Source organism: Trachypithecus francoisi, unplaced genomic scaffold (genome assembly GCF_009764315.1).
Source record: "Trachypithecus francoisi isolate TF-2019V2 unplaced genomic scaffold, Tfra_2.0 Contig01705, whole genome shotgun sequence".
Classification (NCBI taxonomy): domain Eukaryota; kingdom Metazoa; phylum Chordata; class Mammalia; order Primates; family Cercopithecidae; genus Trachypithecus; species Trachypithecus francoisi.
Window position 1 is genome coordinate 776699 of NW_022681450.1, and position 24963 is coordinate 801661.

The 24963-nt window shown below is 57.1% G+C and overlaps 2 protein-coding genes across 7 annotated transcripts in view; both read right to left on the minus strand.

Moving 5' to 3' along the window:
* Window positions 1–18215, minus strand: part of ARHGEF1 (Rho guanine nucleotide exchange factor 1) — a 25973-nt gene extending 7758 nt beyond the window's left edge. The window contains exons 1-16 of one of the 5 annotated variants that reach the window (XM_033198163.1): window positions 18117–18215; window positions 12331–12373; window positions 12159–12245; window positions 11268–11381; window positions 7384–7482; window positions 7134–7176; window positions 6658–6904; window positions 6204–6233; window positions 5703–5802; window positions 5462–5558; window positions 5348–5383; window positions 4434–4571; window positions 3432–3537; window positions 2790–2801; window positions 1928–2095; window positions 1457–1602 (exon numbers count right to left, since the gene is read on the minus strand). In XM_033198163.1, coding sequence (XP_033054054.1) covers window positions 1457–1602; window positions 1928–2095; window positions 2790–2801; window positions 3432–3537; window positions 4434–4571; window positions 5348–5383; window positions 5462–5558; window positions 5703–5802; window positions 6204–6233; window positions 6658–6904; window positions 7134–7176; window positions 7384–7482; window positions 11268–11381; window positions 12159–12245; window positions 12331–12354 — 1447 coding nt within the window. In that variant the 5' untranslated portion in view covers window positions 12355–12373; window positions 18117–18215. Of the gene's footprint in view, window positions 1–1456; window positions 1603–1927; window positions 2096–2789; window positions 2802–3431; window positions 3538–4433; window positions 4572–5347; window positions 5384–5461; window positions 5559–5702; window positions 5803–6203; window positions 6234–6657; window positions 6905–7133; window positions 7177–7383; window positions 7483–11267; window positions 11382–12158; window positions 12246–12330; window positions 12374–16917; window positions 17341–18116 lie in introns of those variants that run through there. The other 4 variants (XM_033198178.1, XM_033198171.1, XM_033198186.1 and 1 more) reach the window with 4 other exon arrangements.
* A 1802-nt stretch (window positions 18216–20017) lies between these two features.
* Window positions 20018–24963, minus strand: CD79A (CD79a molecule). 2 transcript variants are annotated; one of them, XM_033198214.1, is made up of 5 exons: window positions 24664–24963; window positions 22455–22637; window positions 21978–22096; window positions 20672–20740; window positions 20018–20544 (listed from the first exon to the last, which is right to left on the minus strand). In XM_033198214.1, exons 1-5 carry the CDS (start codon window positions 24740–24742, stop codon window positions 20431–20433), a joined length of 564 nt encoding a protein of 187 aa, XP_033054105.1. In that variant the 5' UTR covers window positions 24743–24963; the 3' UTR covers window positions 20018–20430. The 2 variants fall into 2 exon arrangements, with proteins under 2 accessions (XP_033054105.1, XP_033054096.1); XM_033198205.1 differs by having other exon boundaries at window positions 22341–22637.

Below are 24963 nucleotides of genomic sequence, written 5' to 3' on the forward strand. Positions count from 1 at the left end.
ACCAACATGGAGAAACCCCGTCTCTGCTAAAAATACAAAATTAGCTGGGCATGGTGGCGCATGCCTGTAATCCCAGCTACTCAGGAGGCTGAGGCAGGAGAATCACTTAAACCTGGGAGGTGGAGGTTGCAGTGAGCCGAGATTGTGCACTGCACTCCAGCCTGGGCAACAAGAGCAAAACTCTGTCTCAAAAAAAAAAAAAAAGGCCGGGCGCGGTGGCTCAAGCCTGTAATCCCAGCACTTTGGGAGGCCGAGACGGGCGGATCACGAGGTCAGGAGATCGAGACCATCCTGGCTAATACGGCGAAACCCCGTCTCTACTAAAAAATACAAAAAACTAGCGGGCGACGAGGCGGGCGCCTGTAGTCCCAGCTACTCGGGAGGCTGAGACAGGAGAATGGCGTGAATCCGGGAGGCGGAGCTTGCAGTGAGCTGAGAGCCGGCCACTGCACTCCAGCCTGGGCGGCAGAGCAAGACTCCGTCTCAAAAAAAAAAAAAAAAAAAAAAAAAAAAAAAAAGCTTTCTCTTTTTGCCACCAGCCTCCCCAGCCACCACACAATTAGCACAGGAAAAAAGGAAAAGACAAAAATGATACACTCATCATCTCTCCATGCAAAAGTAAGCACTGTGAACATACTGATCATTCTCCCAAACTTTCCCCTGTGCGGATCTTTTCTCCCCTAAGCAATTAAGATCAAACTAGTAATAACAATCTTATTAAAATGCTCTTCCTTGACTGGGCCTGCTGGCTCACACTTGTAATCCCAAGCCTTTGGAAGGCTGAGGTAGGAGGATCACTTGAGCCCAAGAGTTCGAGACCAGCCTGGCCAACATGGCGAAACCCCATCTCTACAAAGAATACAAAATTAGACTACAAAGAATACAAAAATTAGCCAGGCATGGTGGTACATGCCTATGGTCCCAGCTGCTCAGGAGGCTGAGGTGGGAGAATCTGTTGAGCCTGGGAGGGTAAGGCTGCAGTGAGCTGTGACTGCGCCACTGCACTCCAGCCTGGAGACCAACTGAGACCCTGCCCAAATAAAAATGGAAAAAAAAAAAAAAAAAAGCTCTTCCTCTGTGCCCAGCACTATGCTAAACATTTCATACAAATCGTCTCATCTTCATGACAATATCTGAGGTAGGAACTATTAGTACCCACATTTCGCAAGTAAGGAAATAAAGGCTTGCACCAGAAATGCAGTGTTCTTAACATCAGCACTGTCTTGCACTACTCGAAATTTTTGGAAACGTCCCTTCCACAGTGGCATTCACATTCCACCGACGTGGTCTCTGTTGGAACAATCTGAACTTGGAACAAGAGGGGATTTGAAGCTGCCTTCAAGTGCTCCCTATGGTAAGTAACACCAAGATGAACACGTCTCTGCACCTGTCTTTGCCTTTGCCAGAGCTGGACTGTGTCCTTGGTCACAGTGGGGCAGACGGGGGTGGTACTCACCGCTGATGACCTCCTGCCGCTTCACCTGGCTCTTGGGCAGGCTATGCAGGGTGTCTGGTGGGACGAGTTCCCGCCACCCGGGAGGCTCTTCTGGTTCAAGCTCCAGTCCTGACCGCCCCGGCTCCCCCTCATCTCCAGGCTCAGGGCTGTGGACGGAGGCCTTGTTAGGGCCCCAGCTTGGGCCATCCCAGGAAGCAGCCTTCAACCTCTTAGAGCATTCAACCCTGGTCAGTGGCCTTGGCATTCGATGCGCCCAGGGTGGCCCGTGCAGCAGACCAAGTCTCTAGATCTGACTACACTAAAGTCCCCAGATCTCTAGAAGCATTCTACCCCTCCTCCTCCAAGGTCTGTGACCACAGTTGGCCTCAATGACCTCAGCCTCCAACGCCCATTCCTGTGACTCTGATAACAATCCCTCCCTGATTCTCCAGGCTGCCTTAGTGGATGGGGGAAGGGAGAGGGTTGACATACGTGGCTCGTCGGGCAGGGCCAAGCACTGCCGTGGCGGAACTGGGGTCCATGTCCACGTCGCTCCGGGAGCGGCCCCCACCCCGGCCCTTAGCCCCGAGGCTGCCCCGGGAAGGCCGGCGGCGGTCACTCACCCGCAGGCTCTCTGAGCGCCCCAGACGCCCTGATAGCCTGGACCCCGAGGCCAAGGACAGAGTCAGGCAGAGGCCGGGTACAGAGACAAGGAGAGACCAAGACAAGGACAGAGACAAAGAGAAAACAGGACAGGAACAGAGACGGGGAGAGACCAGGGTAGGGACAGAGACGGGGAGAGGCCAGGACAGGGACAGAGATTGGGGAAAGAGGACAGGGACAGAGACGGGGAGAGACCAGGACAGGGAGAGACAAGGAGAGACCAGGACAGGGACAGAGACGGGGAGAGACCAGGACAGGGAGAGACAAGGAGAGACCAGGACAGGGACAGAGACGGGGAGAGACCAGGACGGGAGCAGGGGTGACCAGGACAGGGATCAAACATGCAACAGAAGAGAGAGGAGAGAGTCAGAGGAGTGGTGGGATTTTAGGGGCGCTGGGGTAGTGGGGGTGTCGGTGGGGGGATACTGAAATTTGATGGGGGAAGGGATGGGGAACCCAGGATGGAGCGTAGGACTGACCCCCTCCCTTCCCTGAGGCAGGGGGATGGCAACAGAGGGGTGTTTATGGGGTAGGGAGGATTTCCATACTTAGCTCTTCAACTGGGAGGGTGATGTCCCCACCCACCCCTCACAGGGAGTGAAGGGGAGGGAGTGGCCATGGGGAGAGGGGAGGGGCTGGGAGAAATGGGGGAGGGGCTAGCCCTTCCCCCACCCAGGGCCCAGGCACCCACCTCTTCCACCTTCTGGGGAGAGAGGGGCACAGGGTCAGAGGTGGGCCCAGATGGCACCCGACCCACCTCCCCACACCCACCAAAGGGTCCCCAAAGCAGCGGCACAAGGACGGGCAGGGGGCAGAGCCTGCCCCCCCAGCTGTAAGGGGGACAGGGCCCCCGGGGCACAGAGCAGAGGGGTGGGGGGTTGAGGGACGGGTACCAGGAGGCAGGAGCGAGGCGGGGTGGGGTGGGGGGGCTTGAAAGAGAAGGGGAGGAAGGGCTGAAAAAATGAAAAGTGGCAGGGAGATCGGAGGGGAATGGAAAGTGGGGAAAGAAAACCCAGGTGAGAAAGGAGGGGGGAAATAAAGGAGATGGAAGGAGAGGTAGAGAGGAAGGAAGGAGGAGAAAGATCAGTGAAAAAAGGGAGGAGAGGAAGGAGGAGAGGAAAAAGTAAGGATAAAGGAAAGGGGGCAATGAGGAAGGAGGGAAATGAGAAAAGGAAAGAAGAAGGGAAAGGAATGGCGAGACCCAGAGAGCAGCAGAGGAGCAGGGGGAGCGAGAGGCTGGGACAGGCAGGCACAGATGGCAGCTGCGACCCTGCACCCACCCACCAGCGCCCAGTAAGCCACGGCCCCCACCCCTGCACCCCAGCCTGGGCACCTCTCGGTTTCGGCCCCCTCATCGGTACTCTCTGGGGGCGCCGGGGGCTCCAGGCTCATTGGGCCCTGCGGGGATAAGTCCCCCAGCTCCAGGGGGGCGTCGGCACCTGTGAGGTGGAGGGAGCAGGGCTGGCTGGCAGGCCTCTGAGGCCATGAGACCCACACTCTGGGGGCCTGGAAATGTGGGGGCTAAAGCTACCCAGTGCCTGGCAGACACCACACTGCTGCAATGTACTTCAGCACGGGACAGAAAGATGTTAAGACCTCTGAGAACAGGACCGTGGGCCACTAGGGGCAGGGGCGTGAAGATGCAACAGAAGTGGGTGCCCCTGTGTGTCCTGGGTGGATGGGGACCCCAGGCCTAGCAAATAAGTCACAAACATCTCTCCCACCCAACCAGACTGCAGCCCCTTGAGGTCAGGAGGGCCTGAATTCTGTGCTGCCTCCACATCCATTCATCCTCCCCACCCTCTCATACTCCTTTAGAGACAAGGAAACGGAGGCTAATAAAGGGGAGTCATATCCAAAACACTAAACAAACACGAGGAGTCAGCAGAGCCGGTGTGTGAGCCTGGGCCTGGCCACGCAGAGATCCAAGGGCCTGAGGCCACAGAGGTTTAAGGACGGTGAGGGACGAAGCTCATGGGGCTGGTGGGCTTCCCACCTAGGGGGCCAGCAATGCAGCTCAGAGGGTGGATTGGTCATGTACTCAGGGAAGGTTCTGGAAAATGAAGGGCTGATGGAAAACGTAGTCCAAGGGGGTGGGAGACACGGCATCAGCAGAGAGGTCAGAGCCTGGGAGGAAAGTCGTGGAAAGGGCAAACTGAGGGAAGGGGAAAGTTACGAATGACAGTGGTGACCAGAAGCAGGGAGGAGCGAATGCTAAGAGCAAAGGGGAGGTGTTGCTGAGGAGTGGCTTCCATCTGGGGGTGCCAAGGGGGCAGGCAGCACCCCCACCCTGGATCCCCGGGCCTCATGGAGCCCTGGCCCAGGAAACTCTCACCTGGTTCCCGGTCTGGGCTGTCCAGGGACAGAGGGTGCAGAGAGACTCCAGGGGTGTCCTGCCCAGGAGCCCCAACATTCCGGTCCCGAGAGGGCATCCCCAGGCCTCCCTTCCGGTCTGTAGCACCTGGCTTCTCAGCTGGGGAGACAGTGAGGGAGAAAGAGGGAGATGAGAGAACAGTAACTCAAATCTACAATAACCGGGGGATACAAGAGGCTGTGCTCAGGCCCTTCCCCACCATGACTAGGAGCCCCTCCTGCCTCAGACCCAGGAGTCCCCATACCCTCTGCCCTCAGACCCAGGAGTCCAGGCCCCCAGCCCCTCCTTCCTTAGACCCAGAGGTCAAGGCCCCAGGCCTTTCTCCCTCAGACCCAGGAACTCTCCCAGCCCCTCCTCCCTCAGCCCCAGAGGTCCAGGCCCAGCCCCTCCTCCCTCACACCCAGGGGTCTAGGCCCAGCCCTTCCTCCCTCAGACCCAAGAGTCCCAGCCCCCAGCCCCTCCTCCCTCAGACCCAGGGGTCCAGGCCCAATCCCTCCTCCCTCAGACCCAGGGGTCCAGGCCCCAGGCCTCCCTCCCTCAGACTCAGGAGCTCCCCCAGCCCCTCTTCCCTCAGACTCAGGGGTCCAGGCCCCCAGCCCTTCCTCCCTCAGAATCAGGAGTCTGAGCCCCTAGCCCCTCCTTCCTCAGACCCAGGAACTCCCCCAGCCAAGTGCAGGCCCAGTCCCTCTTCCCTCAGACCCAGGGGTTCAGGTCCAGCCCTTCCTCCCTCAGACCCAGGAACTCCCCCAGCCCTTCCTCCCTCAGACCCAGGAATCCAGGTCCCCAGCCTCTCCTCCCTCAGACCCAGGAGTCCAGGTCCCAGCCCCCTCCCTCACAGGCCCCAGGGATGGATGCTCTGGCTACAGGTCCATTACCATCAACCTCTGCTTTGAGGTGGCGAAAATCTGGAACTGAAATGAGAGAGAGTGAGACAGTGAGTGGGAAGAGCTGGGGAAGACAGGGGAGGGCAGAGGCCAGAGCCGCTTTACCCTGGGGCTCTCCCCGGTTCCAGCGGGCGGCATCCAGGATGCTGCTCAGCCCCTTCTTGGTCTTGGCAGGCTCGTCCGACCGCCGGTTCCCCATCACCTGCAAGAGGGCGGGCAGGAAGACCAGGCTGAGCATCTCTGAGACAACAACCAAGCAGAATTTGACGCCAGGTGTCCACAGTCATGGGGCTCCCAGCGCGTCTCTGGAGAGGAAAGGGTCAGGACAGGGCACTGAGGGAAGCACCTTTTTCCGGAAGAAGTTCCTCCCTGACTTCTTGTCCCCACTCTTGGTCCGCACCCCAAGGTGGCGCATGTACAGGCCAATGGCATTGACCACAGCAGCACTGTAGGGAGGGGACAGTGAGGGCTCAACACACACAAAGACACACACACACACACACACACACACACACACACACACACAGCCACTAGAGGCAGAGGCCTGGCCTTCCCATCCTGACCCCACAACTACTTCCCGTGAGACTCTGAGGAGAGATGAGAGGGTTCAAAAAGACAGGGGCAAGGGCTGTTACCCAATACCCAGGACCCAGGTGTCCAGGCCCCCAGCCTCCTCCTCTCTCAACCCAGGAGTCCAGGCCCCCAGCCTCCTCCTCCCTCAGACCCAGGAGTCCAGGGCTCCAGCCTCCTCCTCCCTCAGACCCCGGAGTCCAGACCCCCAGCCCCCTCCTCCCTCAAACCCAGGAGGCTGCACACCTCTCCCTGCCGCCCTCCCTGCCCCCCTCACCTCTTTTCTTCATCGGTAGAGATGGTATGTCTGTAGAAGGAAGAGAGATGTTTGTGACATATTTGCTAGGTCTGGGGTCCCCGTCCACCCAGGACACATCTCAGGGTTGCTGTCCTGGGATAGGAAGGGGGAAGAGAGACAGAGAGGGGATACTGCGGAAGGGATCGGGAAGGACCGTCACAAGAGGGAGGGAGGTCTCTCATCCAGGAGGACGGGATCCAAGTGCCAGATCACGGACAAGACCCAGAAATGACAAGGGAACCCCAAAGTTGGAAAGGGAAGACTCAGATCCAAGGTGAGTTAAAATGCCAGGGCAGAGGAAGAGCTCCAGTGCCAAGAAATGAACCCTGATGCTGAAGAGGGAACCCACAAATGGGATGGAACATGCCAGAGGTAGCAGGGGTGCCCCAGCGCTAGGGAGGGGAAACGCTCCCACCAGGGCTGGCCCACTCACTGCATCTCCTCCAGGTGCATGAGCAGCCGCTCCGCCACGTGCCGCTCCCGGGCCTCGTAGCTGGCTCGGTCTCGCCCAACCCAAGCCTCCAGCTGGGCCAGCTCCTGCTCCCAGGGCGTCATGCCCATGAGCCGCTTGGAGCGGAAGTCCTCCAGTTGCCGGCCCACGGCTGTCTGCTGGCTTTGCACCACCTCCTGCACGAACCGCCGCTGGACATCCTCGGAGATGAGGTCAGCCCGAGTGCGGTCTGCAGGGACACACATGGGGGGCTAGGGTCCACTTCCTGGTGGCTTGGACCACGGCCCCCACCCACCTTTGGACTCCAACAGCCATGCTTCCTGAGGCCGCTGCCAGGAAGGAATGAATGAATCTCGGCTGTCCGAGCAGAGCATGGGAGTGCGGCCTCCCTCCCCTTGGCCTCCTGGGAGGTGTAGTCCCTGCTAGACACCTCTCCCTCATCCCATCCTTCTCCTTACCAAGTTCAAAGGCGACATTGGGTGGGACTGGCACCCGCAGAACCTGCTCAAGAGAGAGAATGGGGTGAAGAGGAGGACTTGGTGTGCTGAGACACAGGCTGGGAGGACTGCCAGGAACCCTGACATAAGTGAGGGTGTTGGGGAAGGCCTGGGTCAGCAGCTGCCCTCAGGGCAGAGGTTGGGGACCTCATGGTGACTCTGTAGGCCCAAACAGGGATTGCGGGGTTGGGGCAGCCTGAAGATCTCTCACCGCTGTCTTCTCCAGGAAGCTGTGATAGAAGTCCAGGAAGGCCTTCTTGGCCTCCTTGGGGCCCAGTGAGCCCAGCATGTCGGCATGCAGACAGCAAAGCTGGAGGAGACACACAGTGTGACTCTCCGCTCCCCCACCCCGCCTCAAACCACACTCTCCCTTTGAAGAGGGCCTTCCCCGCCTCCTGACCACCCCATAGTTATGGGACTCAACTGCCACCTCCTCCGGGAAGCACTCCCTGACCTCCACCCTTAACACCAGGCCCTGGGTTCCCCTGCAGGCTCCCTGGGGCCGCCATTCACATTTTCTAATTTTCCGTCCTGTGCTGTGGTCCTTTGTGGTTCTTCATCATGGTCTCCTCCTGGCAGTAATGACAACTACTACTACTGTCTATACTGAGGGCTTACTGTATGCCAGACGCTGCTCTACACCCTCTATGTGCGTTAACGTGTTCAAGCGTAGGGACTGTGATTATCCCCATTTTACAGATGAGAAAACGGAGCTCAAGAAGTTTATTCAAGCTTAGTCACACAGCTAGGCCTGGCATGGTGGCTCACACCTGCAATCCCAGCACTTTGGGAGGCCGAGGCAGGTGGATCACATGAGGTCAGGAATTTGTGACCAGCCTGGCCAACACGGCAAAACCCTGTCTCTACTAAAAATAAAACAACTAAAAAATTAGCCAGGTGTGGTGGTGGGCACCTGTAATCCTAGCTGCTTGGGAGGCGGAGGCAGGGAGAACTGCTTGAACCCAGGAGATGGAGGTTGCAGTGAGTGGAGATTGTGCCACTGCACTCCAGCCTGGGTGACAGAGCGAGACTGTTTCAAAAATAAATAAATAAATAAAACCCAAAATCACACAGCTACTAAGTGGCAAAGCTAGGATTCGAATCCAGGCAGCCTGTCTCCACTACATTCTGCTGCCTAGAAAGACTGAGCAGCTCAAGGGTTTGTGTGCGTTGAGGGGTGTTGTAGGTTGATCCATCTGTGTCCCAGATGGTGCCCTGTGCATACTGAGGGCTTGTAAAGAACAGGTGGACAAGTGGGGCTCACTGTGTCATTTGTCACGCATTTCCTGAGTGCCAGCCCCTGTGCTGGGTGACAGTGGGGACTCCAACCTGCCCTGGCTCCTGGGGGCTCTCATCTGGGAATTGAACTCACTCCAATGGGAGTGGGACTTTTTCTCCTTTTTCTTTTTGGAGATGGAATCTCGCTGTGTCACCCAGGCTGGAGTGCAGTGGCGCGATCTCGGCTCACTGCAACCTCCTCCCGGGTTCAAGCAATTTTCCCGCCTCAGCCTCTGGAGTAGCTTGGATTACAGGTGCCTACCACCATGCCTGGCTAATTTTTTCTTTTTTTTTTTTTTTTTTGCCTAGGCTGGCGTGCAGTGGTGCAATCTTGGCTCATCACAACCTCCACTTCCCAAGATCAAGTGATTCTCCTGCCTCAGCCTCCCGAGTAACTGGGATTACAGGCATGTACCACTGTGCCCGGCTAATTTTCGTATTTTAGTAGAGATGGGATTTCACCATGAGGCTGGTTTTGTTTTTTTTTTTTTTTTTTTTTTTTGAGACGGAGTCTCGCTCTGTCGCCCAGGCTGGAGTGCAGTGGCCGGATCTCGGCTCACTGCAAGCTCCGCCTCCCGGGTTCACGCCATTCTCCTGCCTCAGCCTCCCGAGCAGCTGGGACTACAGGCGCCCACCACCACGCCTGGCTAGTTTTTTTTGTATTTTTTAGTAGAGACGGGGTTTCACCGTGTTAGCCAGGATGGTCTCGATCTCCTGACCTTGTGATCCGCCCGTCTCGGCCTCCCAAAGTGCTGGGATTACAGGCTTGAGCCATCGCGCCCGGCCGAGGCTGGTTTTGAAATCCTGACGTCAGGTGATCCACCTGCCTCGGTCTCCGAAAGTGCTGGGATTATAGGCGTGAGCCACTGCGCCTGCCCCATTTTCAAATTTTTAGTACAGACAGGGTTTTACCATGTTGGCCAGGCTGGTCTCGAATTCCTGATCTCAAGTGATCTACCCGCCTCGGCCTCCCAAAGTTCTGGGATTACAGGCATGAGCCACCGTGCCCGGCCCCACCTTTTATTTATTTATTTCAAGACAGGGTCTCACTCTGTTGCCCAGGCTGGAGTGCAGTGGTGCAGTCACTGCAGCCTCGACCTCCCAGGCTCAAGCCATCCTCCTGCCTCAGCCTCCCAAAGCGTTGGGACTACTGTCATCAACCACCAGGCCTGGTCCTCCTTCTCCACTTTAAACAGTTTTAACAAATCTTTTTTTTTTTTTTTTTTTTTTGAGACGGAGTCTCGCTCTCGCCCGGGCTGGAGTGCAGTGGCCGGATCTCAGCTCACTGCAAGCTCTGCCTCCCGGGTTTACGCCATTCTCCTGCCTCAGCCTCCTGAGTAGCTGGGACTACAGGCGCCCGCCACCTCACCCGGCTAGTTTTTTTTTTGTATTTTTTAGTAGAGACGGGGTTTCACCGTGTTAGCCAGGATGGTCTCGATCTCCTGACCTCGTGATCCACCCGTCTCGGCCTCCCAAAGTGCTGGGATTACAGGCTTGAGCCACCGCGCCCGGCCAGTTTTAACAAATCTATATCCACTCTCCACACTCCCCAAATATAGCAAAATTCTAAGAGAGGCCAACAGGAAGCCGCCCAGGGGACCACAGCTATCACTGATCGGCTCCCCACAAGCTGATGAGGTGAGGGAGCTGTGTGAGGATAAACCTCAAAATGCCCAGAGGCTGCCAGGGTCACCTCAGGCAAGTCCCTGACCTTCTCTAGGCCTCAGTTTCCACATCTGTAAAAGAACATGGTAGTCAGCACGATCCCTGGGCTGATGTCCATGATCTGGTGCTCTAGAAACTCCAAGGCTTGAATGGGGTACCCCCTTGCTCAGAGGGCCAGAATTTCCATGCATGTGGTTGTGCAGGGAGCCACTCTTCTGGAAAGAGAATGCAGATGGGGGAAAGACTGCAATTTCCTAAATTTCTGCATATCTGATGCTTTGGTGTCAGGATGACCAGCCTCTGGTCTTGCAGCTGATGTATTCTTCTTTCCGCATGCCTTGGGCGCTTCTCCCCACTCTATCAATTTTCTCGTTTTCTGGAGGGGTCTACTACGCATGTCCACATGGTGCAGTGCCCTGGCTGTCCCCAACTCCTATCCTGTGCTGGGCTGGACTGGGTCTTCTTGGGACGAGACCCTTATCTACAGATCCACTGCCAGCCAGCACTGTGGCCTCTCCCTTTCTAAATCATCTGCTGGGTTTTCTAGACTCTGCAGGTGTTTCTGGATGGCACGGTTGTCCATCCACATCTCCCAGGTATCTTCTGCCTCATACGGAGGCTTCTGGATCCACAATTTTGTGGTCTCTTTTGTGAGCTGTGTGTGGTAGTTTTCCTGTTTCTGGATCAGGGCCTGCTGTGCCCCCTACACCTGGGATGGCTAACAGCCTTCTCCCAAGCACCCAACTGCGTGCTGGCATCTGCCGAGAAGGCTTTGGAGAGAAGGATTCAGTATCCCAGAGTCCACGGAAGGGCGCTGCCACAGGCTGCTAGGGAGCGCTGCCACAGGCACAAAGTGGGACAGGATGTGGTTTCTGCCAGGCTGCTGGACTCTCTGTGGCTCTGCGGGGTCTTGCCGTGTGTACCCTGCCCACTGCACACTGAGATCTACCCTGGGCACCTGTAAGCCTGTTGAGGTCACGTGGCGTGCTTTCTGGCTCTTGTCTAAGGCATTCTCTCTTTCTAGATCTGGCACTCTGTTTTCTAGATCTGCTTTTCCAGACCCTCCCAGCACTAGCTCGCTGGTTTAATTCGCCAAAAGCTGTGCCTTTCCCAGCCCCACCCCTCCCTGTGCCCACCCACCCCTGCCCTCACCAGGGGTCCTGGCTCAAACTGCAGGGCCACGTGCTGCAGGAGGGCCATGAGGTGGGCTGGGCGCCGCTTCACCTGCTCCAGGCTCTGGAACTGGCTGTTTTGCTCTTCTGAGTTCTGGGGGTTCAGGCAGGGGTGAGTACAATGAGGAGAAGAAGAGGGGCCTTGGGGTTGACCCTACCCATTCCTGGTACTTCACAAGGGATCCAAGTCAGGGTTAGCTCCTGGGAAGTGGGGAGTGGTGACAGTGTCCATGAAATAATGATGACAGCAAGGGCAGGTGGTCAGGGAGAATGGATGAGACTTAATAATGGTGGATGATGAGGACAGAAATTAGGAGAGAAGAAATTGGAGTCCCTGCTGGGAGAGGAGAGAGCAATGATAAGAAATGGGGTTCTCAAGCCTGTAATCCCAGCACTTTGGGAGGCCGAGGCGGGCGGATCACAAGGTCAGGAGATCGAGACCATCCTGGCTAACACAGTGAAACCCCGTCTCTACTAAAAAGTACAAAAAACTAGCGGGCGAGGTGGCGGGCGCCTGTAGTCCCAGCTACTTGGGAGGCTGAGGCAGGAGAATGGCGTGAACCCGGGAGGCGGAGCTTGCAGTGAGCTGAGATCCGGCCACTGCACTCCAGCTCGGGGGACAGAGCGAGACTCCGTCTCAAAAAAAAAAAAAAAAAAAAGAAATGGGGTTAAGAGTAAGAAGGGTGGGCGTCCATGCTGCTGTGTGGGCTCCGAGTATGGGGTTGGCGAAGTTAGGAGGGAGGTATCACGGAGATGAGAGGATGGGACAAACCGTGGGAAGAGGCTGAGAAGACATATCTGCGGGTGGGAGGGGACCCGGGGCGGGATGCTGAGCCTGGGACAGAGCTTTTCCACCCTATCTCCCACTCACCGTCTCCAGCTCGTTCTCAAAATCCTCATCCTCAGCCCCGATGATGCTGATGGGAACCAGGCTAGGCCGGGAGGGGCCTGGGGAGGCCTGTGGAAGGGGAGGGCGGCTTCGGTCCACAGAACTCCCCACCCACAGCCCCAGAGTCCCCTCATCCCTTGCTCTGTCCACTCACCGCCCCTCGGGCAACGTCTTCCATCTCCCTGGGCTCTGCAGGGCTGGGGGAAGAGGAGGGGCTGCGGTTAGGAGGGTGGGAGGTGGCGGCCCAGGGTGGTTACTCACAGATTCCTGGCCCAGGTGTGAAGGTGAGTAAACAGCCTCCCCCATCCCGGCCTCTGCAGCTCAATGGGGCCTCTGTGTGGCCACAAAGAGCCCTTCAGAGACCCGCCAGGGGGCGGGAGCCCAAGGACGGGAGCCTTGCGGGGGCAGGCATTGGAGGCTCAGGAGCCTGGGTCCATGGGAAGGCTGAGTCTGAGAGCCTGCAATCTGGAGTCCCTCACGCTCTAATGGAACAGGGGGCTGGGGGACTGGGCTCCCAGGTTGGAGGGATCAGAGGCCTGGGGGCTAATTCCTGAGAGCACAGCCTAGAGGCAAGCCGGGATGGGAGGGTTAGAGGAGAGGCGGGACAGAAGTGGGGTGCAGGGGTCTCCTCTGGTCTGTGACAGGCCTGGGGCAGGATGTTGCTTGGAACCCACCAGCCCCACTTCCTGTGACAGGAAGTCACAATGACAAACCCCCAACCCCCAACTCTCCACATAAGAAAACAAAACTCAGAACCCTCCTCCCTCAGGGACCAGGAGTCCCCAAACCCAGCTCTTCTTTTCCCCCAGGGACCTCATCTCTTCCCAGGCTTCCAGTCTGGGAAAATAAGTGATGGGACCTCAGACAGCCCATCTCCAAGGTGCGTCTGTCTCCTCCACCCCATGTGCACCTTGGTCTGTCTGCAGCCGGCTCTCCTTGGCTGTCTGACCCTCGAATCTGTTTCATGTCTTGGTCTCTCTTCACCCTGTTTCCTGATTTTTCTCTTTGCCTTCCTCCAGAACTATCTCATTTTCCCCATCGTCCCTGCCTCCCCTCCTTCCATCTGTCCCTCTCAGCGGTGACACCCCCTTCCTGCTTCTGTAGCTCTGTCTGTCCTGTCCCTGTCTCTGTGCCTCTGTCCTCCCACATCTGGTTTCTGCAGCTACCATCCTCACACCTCTCTGAGTCATGGTCTCAAGTGCTGTCTCTCATCTCTCTCCATCCCTTTTTCTCCCCCATCTCTTGCTGTCTTTCCCATCTTTGTCTCTCCTTGAGTCTCCACTTCTCTCTGAGTCTTTCCACCGACATCTTCTGTGTCCTTAATTAGTCTGACTAATGCCATAGAGCCCGTGTCAGGCGGGAAGGAGCTGTGGAAAGAGGGGTGGGGTGGACCAGTGGGGGGGCTCCCCACAGCCCAAAGCTATTTATAACCCTAGCTGGCAGAGACCCGCCCTTCTCCTGCTTTATGGGCCTCCTCCCTAGCTCCCTAGTAAGTGGTAACCAGGATTTTGATGATTAAACAATGATGCTTTCTGAAGTGTCCAAATGCCACCCTGAGGGTCCACCTGGGGAAGGCATCATTTTTATTCTTTCCCATAAAGAGTATTTGTCCAATATCTAAGCTTGGGCAATTCAAGATTCAAGCACTGCTAAACATTCACTTTAATAAATTTGCAAACTGGCCAGGCGAGGTGGTTCATGCCTGTTACCCCAGCACTTTGGGAGGCCAAAGTGGGAAGATCGCTTGAGCTCAGGAGTTCGAGACCAGCCTGGGCAACACAGTGAGACCCTGTCTCACTATGAAACATGACCACGGATGTGGAGGGTGCATGCTCATCCCACTCAGAGGCAGAAATGCTCAACTGAGGCAGGGAGATTAAAAAAAGGCAAAGGAGGCTGGGCACGGTGGCTCACGCCTGTAATCCCAGCACTGTGGGAGGCCGAGGCAGGCGGATCACGAGGTCAGGAGATTGAAACCATCCTGGCTAACATGGTGAAACCCCGTCTCTACTAAAAAAAATACAAAAAATTAGCTGGGCATGGTGGCGGGCGCCTGTAGTCCCAGCTACTTGGGAGGCTGAGGCAGGAGAATGGCATGAACCCGGGAGGCGGAGCTTGCAGTGAGCAGAGACCATGCGCCACTGCACTCCAACCTGGGTGACAGAGCGAGACTCCGTCTCAAAAACAAAACAAAACAAAACAAAAGGCAAAGGAGGGGATGCTCATTATCTCTGCAAGTGCTCGGTGCCAGGTCTGGAACTGTGTGCTTGCCAAGTTCTTATTTCCTTATTTTTTTTTTTTTTTTGAGATGGAGTCTCGCTCTGTCCCCCAGGCTGGAGTGCAGTGGCCGGATCTCAGCTCACTGCAAGCTCCGCCTCCCGGGTTTCTGCCATTCTCCTGCCTCAGCCTCCCGAGTAGCTGGGACTACAGACGCCCGCCACCTCGCCCTGCTAGTTTTTTGTATTTTTTTTTTTAGTAGAGACGGGGTTTCACCGTGTTAGCCAGGATGGTCTCAATCTCCTGACCTCGTGATCCACCCGTCTCGGCCTCCCAAAGTGCTGGGATTACAGGCTTGAGCCACTGCGCCCGGCCTCCTTATTCCTTATCGCAATGATAATGAAATGATAGCTGACACATAAGAGACACTTAGTAAGTGCCAGGCATGGCATCGCTGATTTACAGGTAATAACTCATTTAATCCTTTCAGTGACTCCAAGAGATCATTATTATTCTCATCTCCATTTAACAAAGAAGGAAACGGAGGCACAGCTCATATGAAGCAGAACCAGGACTCAGACCTAGGCAATCAGGCTACAGAGTTTATGCATTTAAAATAAACTGCATTTGGTGGGCCCAGTAGCTCACACCTGTAATCCCAGCACTTTGGAAGACCAAGGCGGGTGGATCACTTGAGCTCAGGAGTTTGAGAACAGTCTGGCTAACATGGTGAAACTCTGTCGCTACAAAAGATAGCCAGGTGTGGTGGCTCATGCCTGTAGTCCCAGCTACTTAGGAGGCTAAGGTGAGAGGATCGCTTGAGCCCAGGAGGCAGACGTTGCAGTAAGCCAAGATTGCGCCACTGCCCTCCAGCCTGGGCGACAGAGTGGGACTTTGTCTTAAAATAAAACAGGCCGGGCGTGGGGGCTCTCACCTGTAATCCCAGCACTTCAGGAGACCGAAGCGGGTGGATCACTAAGTCAAGAGATCAACACCATCCTGGCCAACACAGTGAAACTCTGTCTCTACTAAAAATACAAAAATTAGCTAGGCATGGTGGTGTGAGCCTGTAGTCCCAGCTACTCAGGAGGCTGAGGCAGGAGAATCGCTTGAATCCGGGAGGCGGAGACTGCAGTGAGCTGAGATCGCACCACTGCACTCCAGCCTGGTGACGGAGTGAGACTCCGTCTCAATAAATAAATAATAAATAAGACAAAATAGCCGGGCGCGGTGGCTCAAGCCTGTAATCCCAGCACTTTGGGAGGCGAGACGGGCGGATCACGAGGTCAGGAGATCGAGACCATCCTGGCTAACACGGTGAAACCCCGTCTCTACTAAAATATACAAAAAATTAGCCGGGCGAGATGGCGGGCGCCTGTAGTCCCAGCTACTCGGGAGGCTGAGGCGAGAGAATGGCGTAAACCCGGGAGGCGGAGCTTGCAGTGAGCTGAGATCCGGCCACGGCACTCCAGCCGGGCGACAGAGCGAGACTCCGTCTCAAAAAAAAAAAAAAAAAAAAAAAAAAAAAAAAGACAAAATAAAACAAAACAGAGGGCATTGCTTCAGAGCATGGGGAGCCCCCACCCTACCTTCACAAACTAAAATGTGAACCAAAGCTCTGAGACACATCACGTCTTCTTATGGATGCCTGGAAAAGTCACGGGTATGTGGTCACTATGGCCTAGGCAGGAGTGCAAGTTGGATAGGGCTGCTCCACAGAGGCCTGGGGGCTGGAGATGATGGAGGCGAGGAGTGTTGCTTGTTTAGGAGGAGGGGTTGGGGGGGTCCCACAAAGGCTGGAGAATTAGAGGTGAAGCTGTCAGAGAATAGATGGATCTCTACAGGCAACTGATCTCTATAGGCCTGGGGCTGGGGGATGGCGGGTCCAGCAGAGGGAATACTACGTGCATTGGGCGCTGGGGGGTTAGGGCTGGTTTAGAAGGTCCATGGGTTGGGGGGCTACATGGGTGCCTGAGTTCTATGGAGGGCTCAGGGTCTATAAGGTGTTGAGCAGGTGACTCGGGGTCTCCAAGAACTTCTGGGAGCCTTAAAGAACCTAAAAGGAGTCATTGGAATGTGTAACTCCCCAGATTCTATTTGACACACAGTGGGTCTAAAGGATCCAGGATCATACAGGATCATGATTCTGTAGGGACAGCTGCCAGTCTGTGGAACCTCTGGAGATTAAAAGGGGCTCAGAATTCCATAGGGGTGCGTGGTGGGTCCCAAGACCCATGGTCTGTAGAGCCCTGGATTCCAGGGGATGCTCCTTATCTATGAGGACCCCACGTCTATGAGAAACCAGTTATCCATGGGGGGCTGGCAGGAACCTGGAGGGTCTGAAAGACTTTGTAATCTATACGGAATGTGGCTGGTCTACACGACCCCCAAATCTTACATGGACGTGGCCCGTCTTACGAGGGCCCTAAATCCTACGGGGGACGTGGCAGTGTGCACGGCTAGGGATGCCGGGGAGGACGTGCAGAGTCAGGGTCTGACGCCCGCTGGGGACCGCGTCCCTCACCTGCTCCAGGTGGAAAGAGAAGCCACCACCGCCACCGGAACCGAACCCTCCGCGCGCCGGCTCCGTACTCTCCCCACCCCTGCCGCCGCGTCACTCTAGCCGCCCTGAGGCCACCTTTGCGCCCAGCTCCACTCCTCCTGCCAGCCGCTCTAGCCCGGCTCCTGCCGGGCTCCGTCCCCGGCGACTCTACTCCTCCCGCCGGCCGCTCTAGCGCTGCATTGCGCCACGCAGGCCAGATAGGGCCGCTCTGGCCTGTCTTGGAGGGCCGGCGTTTCCGTATCGCGACTGCCCGTCACTCCCCGGGCCCCGCCCCGCGCCCGGAGGGGCAGATGGGTGCAACTCCTCCTGAGTTCGATCCGAGATCTCCGAGTCACCCCGGCGCTGAGCACTTGGGCCGCGGACTGGGGCTCCCCGTCCTATTAGTCTCCCCACTTAGGGGACCCGCTGAATTTCCAACGCTCGTACATCAATCCCCTCCGTCCCCCACCCCACCCCCCTTCCTTTGGAACTGGAAAAGCAAAAGTCTTGAGTTCCAGCACACCCTTCCCTCTGACATGCAGTGTAATCTGCAAAAAGTAATGACTACTCTGCAGGCCTCAGTCTTCCCATCTGTACAATGGGAGTAGGCCTCCCGCTCTCTCCCTACAGTTGTCTCCCACGGTATAATTCATGACCTAGAAAAGAGCTTTCCTAAAACTCTTTCAAATGCACTCTGCAACTTTCAGCTTCACAGCGGCCCTCGTCGTTGTTATTGTTGTTTTCCTTTTTTAGGTGGCCCTAAAGCATGCGGAGGTTGGAGGATGGCGCTTTGCGGAAAGCACGTGCGAGTTCAAATCCCAACTCCACACTGTCTCATGATGTGCGTTCCCTGGGACGAGTCGGTTTGGCTCCCCGGGCCTCGGTTTCCCCACCCGTACAATGGGAGTGATCGTCTGTCCCCCACTGAGCAGGTGGGAGGCCTTGGCCCCGGCCTCGCACCGTTCGTCCCCACCTACGGAGTAGTCGTCAAGTGTAAGTTCTCCCCTCTTTGCTCCCTTTAACAGATGGGAAAACTGAGGCCCGAGGAGGTGCGGCCGCTGGCTCCGTGGGGTCCGGAGGAGGCCCCTCCGCTGGCGGCAGCGCCCCAGCCCCTCCCTCCTCCTCCCCACTTCCCCCAGCAGCCGAGGGGAGGAAGCCGGGCGGGGCCGGGGACCGAGTACCTGGTGTCCGCGCGGAGGTGACCGGCGGGGCGCCCGAGGTCGGGCTCGGCAATCCCGGGCCCTGGGTCCCGCTCCCGCTTCCTGGCTCTGGCGGGGCAGGAAGTCGGGGCGTTTTTCCGGAGGCCCCCGCCCCGCCGCCCCTCCCCGCTTCCTGCCCGCGCCCCGCGCCCGCCCGGCACCTCCGCTTCCTTCCCCTTCTCGCCGCTTGCCCGCCCCTTCTTTCCCCGCTGCGCCCGGGTCCCCGCGGGCACCGGCCCCGCCCCGGCCGCGCCCGGGCTCTCCCCGGCTTTGTCCATCGGTCCGTCCGCCGGGCGCGGGCTCCGCGGGGCTCGCATCTGCTGGCTGGGGTCACCTCCCCGGAGGTGCTGGGGGGCAAGCCCTGCTCCCCGTGCGCCCCACACCGAGCCACGACCTCCCCGGCTTTCCGCGTCTGTGGTTCTCTTGGTCTTGCGCCCTTCCTTCGCCTCTGTGGGTATGCTCCCGCCTGCGTCTGCGTCCCCTTCTCTGTCCCTCTGTCTTTCTCTATTGGGATCTTTCCCTCCTTGGCCTCCACCTCTCCTCTCTGTCCCTCCATCACTTTCTCCCCGAGAGCTCTTCTCTACCCTCTCCGGGTCTCTCTCTATCTTTCTGCATCTCCGTCTCAGTCTCTGGCATTTCCCCAGCTGTTGCTGTGCCTGGGCCTCTTCGTGCCCATTTTCGGTTGCCCCTCCTCCGTTGTGTTTCTTCCTTTCCTTCTCGCTCTGTCTCTGTCCCTCTTTCTCTCCACGTCCCTGTCTCTCTGCCGGATTCCCAAGGTCTCATCCTCTCTTCCTTCACTTGCTCGTCCCCTTCACGATCCCTGAGTCTCAACCTCTCTCCTCTCCCTTTCTCAGGAAATCCGTGTCTCTGTGCCTGCCTGTCATTGCCCCTGGATCTCCCTGCGATCCCCAGGTTAGGACTACAGACCCTCCAAAATGCCCCTTCTGTAAGTCAACCCATCGGGAAAAGGCTGCAGTCTGAATTCTGTACTAGCCCCACAAGATAGTCCCTGTGTTTCCAAGGCTTAAATACGCATAAAGTGCCTCACGCCTGTAATCCCAGCACTTTGGGAGACCGAAGCATGGTGGATCACTTGAGGTCAGGAGTTCGAGACCAGCCTGGTCAACATGGTAACACCCTGTCACTACTAAAACAAAAATTAGCTGGGCGTGGTGGCACATGCCTGTCATCCCAGCTACTCAGGAGCCTGAGGTACAAGAATCGCTTGAGCTTGAGAGGTGGAGGTTGAAGTGGGCTGAGATTGCACCACTGCACTCCAGCCTGGGCGACAGAGTCAGACTCTGTCTCAAAAAAAAAAAAAAAAAAAAAGTGGCTAGGCGCAGTGGCTCACGCCTGTAATCCCAGCATTTTGGGAGGCCAAGGCGGGCAGATACCTGAGGTCAGGAGTTCAAGACCTGCCTGGCCAACATGGTGAAACCCCACCTCTACTGAAAATACAAAAATTAGCTGGGCATGGTGGCAGGTGCCTATAATCCCAGCTACTTGGGAGGCTGAGGCAGGAGAATCGCTTGAACCCAGGAGGTGGAGGTTGCAGTGAGCACATCAACCTGGGTGACAGAGTGAGACTCTGTCTCAAAAAAAAGCATAAATAATTTGGTAGTCACACCTATCTTGATCTTGTCCCCTTCTTGCTTAAGGACATGACCCTAGGGTGAGGCCCTGCAAAGAAGGCCAAACCAGTCCTTCAGCTGGGCTGGGGACCTTCCCAAGAGACATCCTGTTCTCCCAGGAGGGCAGCCCAGACTGGCTACCTGGTTTCAGGTGTGGGGAGTGGGTAGGGGATGGTTTGGGCTGGGACTCCTGGGTCTGAGGGGCAGGTGGGAGAGGCAGTTCCCATAAGATCCACGACTCCTGCGAAGGTCTGCAGTTGGGAAGAATTTATTATTACTAAGTGGTCCTGACAGATCATGGAGGAGGGGGTGACACTGATAGATCATGGAGGAGGGGGTGACAGGGGAGCTGCTACAATCAGCTCACCTGGAGGCAGTGATTAAGGGCTCATTACCCGCTTGGGTGAGGGGAGCCTGGGAAAGGCAGCAGGGGGGGATTAGGTTAGGAGATGGGGCAGTTTAGAGGGAAGAAGAGTGGGACACCCCCGGGGGAGTCCAAGGAGGCCTGGCCTGGAGAAGAGTGAGATTACCCCCCACTCCCCACCGAGGGAAGATGACTAAGGAAGCCCCTAGAAGGGCTGAAGGGAGAATGTCCCAGGGAAGTGAACTGAGACACTGGAGCTGGGTCCACAGCAGGCGGGGGCAGCCTGGCAGGAGTAGGGGTGTCATGGCTTCTCCAGCTGGACATCTCCTATGTTGAGGCTGCCCACATCCTGGTAGGTGCCCTGGAGGCCCCGGGAGATGTCCTCATACATGGAGCAGTCGTCCAGGTTCAGGCCCTGGGGTGGAAACAAGGCAGTGAACATCAGCACCCTGACACCTGGAGTCCCTGTCCCCAGCCACCCCCAGAGGGAATGCCCCCACCCCTAACACAACTGCCCCACCCCGTTGCCACCCTTCACTCACTTCATAAAGGTTTTCATCTTCATATTCATCCCCGGCATCCAACCCGAGCTTCTCATTCTGCCATCGTTTCTGTGGGGGTGTGTGGGGTGGGTGCCTCAGTGAGCGGGGGAGGTGAATATCTTTCAGACCCTCCTGGATGCCAGGAAGTGCTTTTCCAGAAAGGGTAAGAGATGTTCCCAAGGCCACATACTGGTAGCAGTTCTCTCTGAGTCTACAACCAGTGTCCGTCCTTCCTTCCTTCCTTCCTTCCTTCCTTTCACTCTTTCTTTTCTTTCCTCTTTTTCTTTCTCCCTTCTCTTCTCCTTCCCTTTCCTTTCCCTTCTTTCCTTCCTTCCTTCCATTCCTTTCCTTCCTTCCTTCCTTCCTTCCTTCTTCCTTCCTTCCTTTCACTCTTTCTTTTCTTTCCTCTTTTTCTTTCTCCCTTCTCTTCTCCTTCCCTTTCCTTTCCCTTCTTTCCTTCCTTCCTTCCATTCCTTTCCTTCCTTCCTTCCTTCCTTCCTTCCTTCCTTCCTTCCTTCCTTCCTTCCTCCCTCCCTCCCCTTCCTCCCCTTCCTCCCTCTCTCTTTCTCTCTTTCTTTCTTCTCCCTCAGTTGCCCAGGCTGGAGTGCTGTGGCAACATCATATTTCACTACAGCCTTGAACTCCTAGGTTCAAGTGATCCTCCCACCTCAGCCTCCTGAGTAACTGGGACTAGAGGTTAGCCATGCCTGGCTAATTTTTTTTTAAGACTTTTTTTTTTTTTTTTTTGGTAGAGATAGGGTCTTGCTGTGTTGCCCAGACTGGTCTCAAACTTGTGGCCTCAAGTGATCCTCTTGCCTCAGCCTCCCAAGTTAGCGTCTTCTTGACTCTCCACTCCCTTACTCTTCTCCATGAATAGTAACAATAACAGTCACACTTTCTATGGGCCCTAAGGAGAGGCCGGTATAGATCACAGATTCTGGGAGGACTCCCAGGCCCCACTTTCCCTGGTCTTGGCTATACCTGGAGGGTAACCACACTCCTGGGTGAGGGCAGGAGGAGAGTGAGGACACTCTTAGGGGGAAGAATGAAACTCTTTTTGCGGGGAGGTGGACGCGAGGACAGCCCAGAAGGGGAAACCAAATTGAAGACACCCCCTGGGCCCAGCGCCAGTTCAGGTCCCTTCTTTATATTCATTCATTTAACTTCCACAGCCCCTATGCGGTGGGTGCTTTCATTCTCCCAAGTTTTGGATGGGAACCTCAGGCTCTAGAGGGCTACCTGGGCATCGGGGGGTCCCTCAGTCCAGGCCCTCGCCCGGTTGACTCGGGGGTCCGAGGAGGCTCACCCTGAACAGCAGCAGCGTCCCAGGCACCACCGCGCAGAACAGGAGGATGATCCCCTCGGCTGTGATGATTCGGTTCTTGGTGCCCTCCCCCATGTCCAGGAAGGGCCTGGGGGGCGGATCTGCAAGGAGGTGGTGTGGCTCAGAGCCCTGGCACCTCCTGGTCTCCCTAGCCTCCTGGACCCGCCACCCCCTGCAAGGCCCCAGACCCCTCAGAGCCCCGACTCTGCAGAGGAGAACGTCAGTCCCTCTGTCCAAGCCGGTTTGAAACCCACAATGAAGGTACTGACTCTATCCCCACTTCAAAGAGAAACTGAGTGTCCCCAGCGGGAAAGTGGGAGTAGGGGCCAGGGCTGGGCCACTCACTGCGCACACGGAGGTAGGTGCCGCAGGACTGCTGGTATGGCTCATTGCCCTCCTGGACCCGGCACAGGTATATGCCCCCGTGGCTCTTGTTCACGTTCTGGATGGTCAGCGTACCATTGTAGCCCTGGCCCACGCCCACGAACTGAGGGGGCCATGTGTGGTTGCCATGGAGGACGCGCCACCAGGTGATGTTGGCGTTGCTGCCATTGTGCAGGCATTGGAAGTGGGCCTCTTCCCCCAGGCTCACCATCAATGATGTTGGGCCCCCATCCACCCACAGGGCCTGGCACCCAGGGCCTGTGGAGAGGCAGGGTGGGTGGGTCAGGGACTAGGGATGGCGACACACGCCCCCAGCCCTGGTCCCTGCAGCTCCAGCACTCCTGGGAAGAGGGTGAGGACTCTTCTGGGTGGGGAGGGGAGGAGGGCGAGGACTCTCCTGGGTGGGGAGGGGAGGAGGGTGAGGACTATTCTGGGTGGGGAGGGGAGGAGGGTGAGAACTCTCCTGGGTGGGGAGGGAGAGGGACAGCCCCTGACAGGGGCTGGTACATCCTGGGGAGAGGGAGATGCAGGAAAGTGAAGAGGCCCCTGGGGAAGGAGAGAGGACAGAACTGGTTGGGGTGGGTGAGGACATCCTCGGGGAGGAGAATGAGACTCCCTGGGATGGTGAGACCCCTGGGAAGCCCTTCTCGCCTCTGTAGCGCCATCTCTTGCCCCCTTCCCGCATACCCACTTTGTGCCCTGGGCCCTGTGAACTCTCTGGATTTTGGATGTTTGTTTGAGGCACTGGAGGACCGCTGTCCAGACAGCTCCTTCCAGAAGCAGTGCAGGCGTCCCCTCCTCCCGCAGCCTTCCGGTCCATTTTTGCACCCCAGTCTCAGCCAGGCCCTGCACCTAGCGCTTTTTCTTGTGTAATCATTCACAGAACCCTAGAAGTAGGTTATCTCCTTAGCCCCATTTTACAGGAGGGATGGCTGAGGCCCTGGGAGGGCTGGCGGTTTGCCAGCATCACCAGGCAGTCAGGAGTGGCACTGGGTTCAAACTCATGGCTCCCTGGCCTCTCCCTGCCTGGGCTGAGGAGCCAGTCTGTGGCCTGCCCTGGCCTGTGACCCTGTGCCCGGCCCTCATTCTCTGTTAAGTTGTATGTGTCAACCTAGGGGTCAGGGGTGAGTTCAGTCCTTGGGCTGGATTGCTGGTGAGTGAAACGGTTCAGAGCCAGGTGGAGACTGGGGGTGTCTCTGAGTGAGACCAGACTGCTCAGGCTGGCTGCAGTGTCCAATCTGGGCTCCTCTGGGAAGTCCCAGCTCTCAGCCAGGCCTCCCACATGGCCGGCCCCCTCTTCTGGAGGTAGGCGGAGGAGGGAAGTGAGGAAGAGAGAAGGAGGAAGAGGTGGGGAGAGGGGCCGAGCACCCTCATCATCATGGGCTTAAGACTCAGACGTGGGCCAGGCGTGGTGGCTCAAGCCTGTAATCCCAGCACTCTGGGAGGCCGAGACGGGCGGATCACGAGGTCAGGAGATCAAGACCATCCTGGTTAACACGGTGAAACCCCGTCTCTACTGAAAAATACAAAAAACTAGCCGGGCGAGGTGGTGGGCACCTGTAGTCCCAGCTACTCAGGAGGCTGAGGCAGGAGAATGGCGTGAACCTGGGAGGCGGAGCTTGCAGTGAGCTGAGATCCGGCCACTGCACTCCAGCCTGGGTGACAGAGTGAGACTCCGTCTCAAAAAAAAAAAAAAAAAAAAAAAACAAGACTCAGACGTGAACTCCAATCCTTGCTCCCAGTGTCCCCTTGGGTGGGGAACCTTTTTCTCTGAACTCCTGGGTTAGTGTGGCCACAGCCCCTGCCAGCTGTCCTTGAGCGGGTGAGGGGGAGTCCATGAGACACCTGTTCCCCCAATGCTCAGAAGGGACTCCCAGCACAGAGAGGCACCTGAGGTTTAAGGCAGATAAAGCTTTTTCTCCCCTTTACAGACGCTGAATGCTGCTACCCTCAAGTCCCCTTCCTGCCCCCAGCCCTGGTGCTCAGTCAAGAGCAACTTTAGTTCCTTATTTTGGCCTGTGGGGAGCAGGAGGTGGGGGAGGTGACTCTTGCTCCTGCCTGCCTCCGTGAGGCTGTGGACGCCCCTTCTCCTTCACTGGGCTCCCTCCAGCCCCACATTGGCCCAGCTTGGCACAGATACGATTTGTGTAGGCATCTTCCCTGGCCCCCCTACCCTCTGCCTCCTCTTCCCTTTCCCTGAGCCCCCTTCCCTCTGCCTGTGCCCTCTCTGCAGCCTCCACATCCCCCCCCACCTCCCGCCAGTTCCTGCCCTTTGGCCACATACCCAGGTAGGTAGCAGACAGCAGGAAGAAGAGGAAGATGGTGGCAGGCAGAGCTTGGAGGACTCCTGGACCCCCAGGCATCTTCTCCCAGTGGGTTGGTTAGTTTGAGTTGCAGCAGTCCCGGGGTACCAGATCCCTACCCCAAACCCCACCCTACTTCCTGCCCAGCCCCCCGGAGATGGGCTCCAGTGGCCCTCGCTGCTGGGCCCTTTGCTTGTTAGGCCTGGGGACAGCCCCTGCCGGGTATGCTTCAGGCTCTGAGTGGAGAGGAACTGCTCCCTGCACCTGTGGTGGCCACAATT

Coding starts and splice junctions, on each gene's coding strand:
- CD79A (XM_033198205.1), bottom strand. CDS start 24,742: ATGCCTGGGGGTCCAGGAGTCCTCCAAGCTCTGCCTGCCACCATCTTC. Junction 22,638..24,663: donor GCTGTCTGCTACCTACCTGG/GTATGTGGCCAA, acceptor GCCTCTCCACAG/GCCCTGGGTGCCAGGCCCTG. Junction 20,741..21,977: donor GGACGCTGCTGCTGTTCAGG/GTGAGCCTCCTC, acceptor ACACCCCCACAG/AAACGATGGCAGAATGAGAA.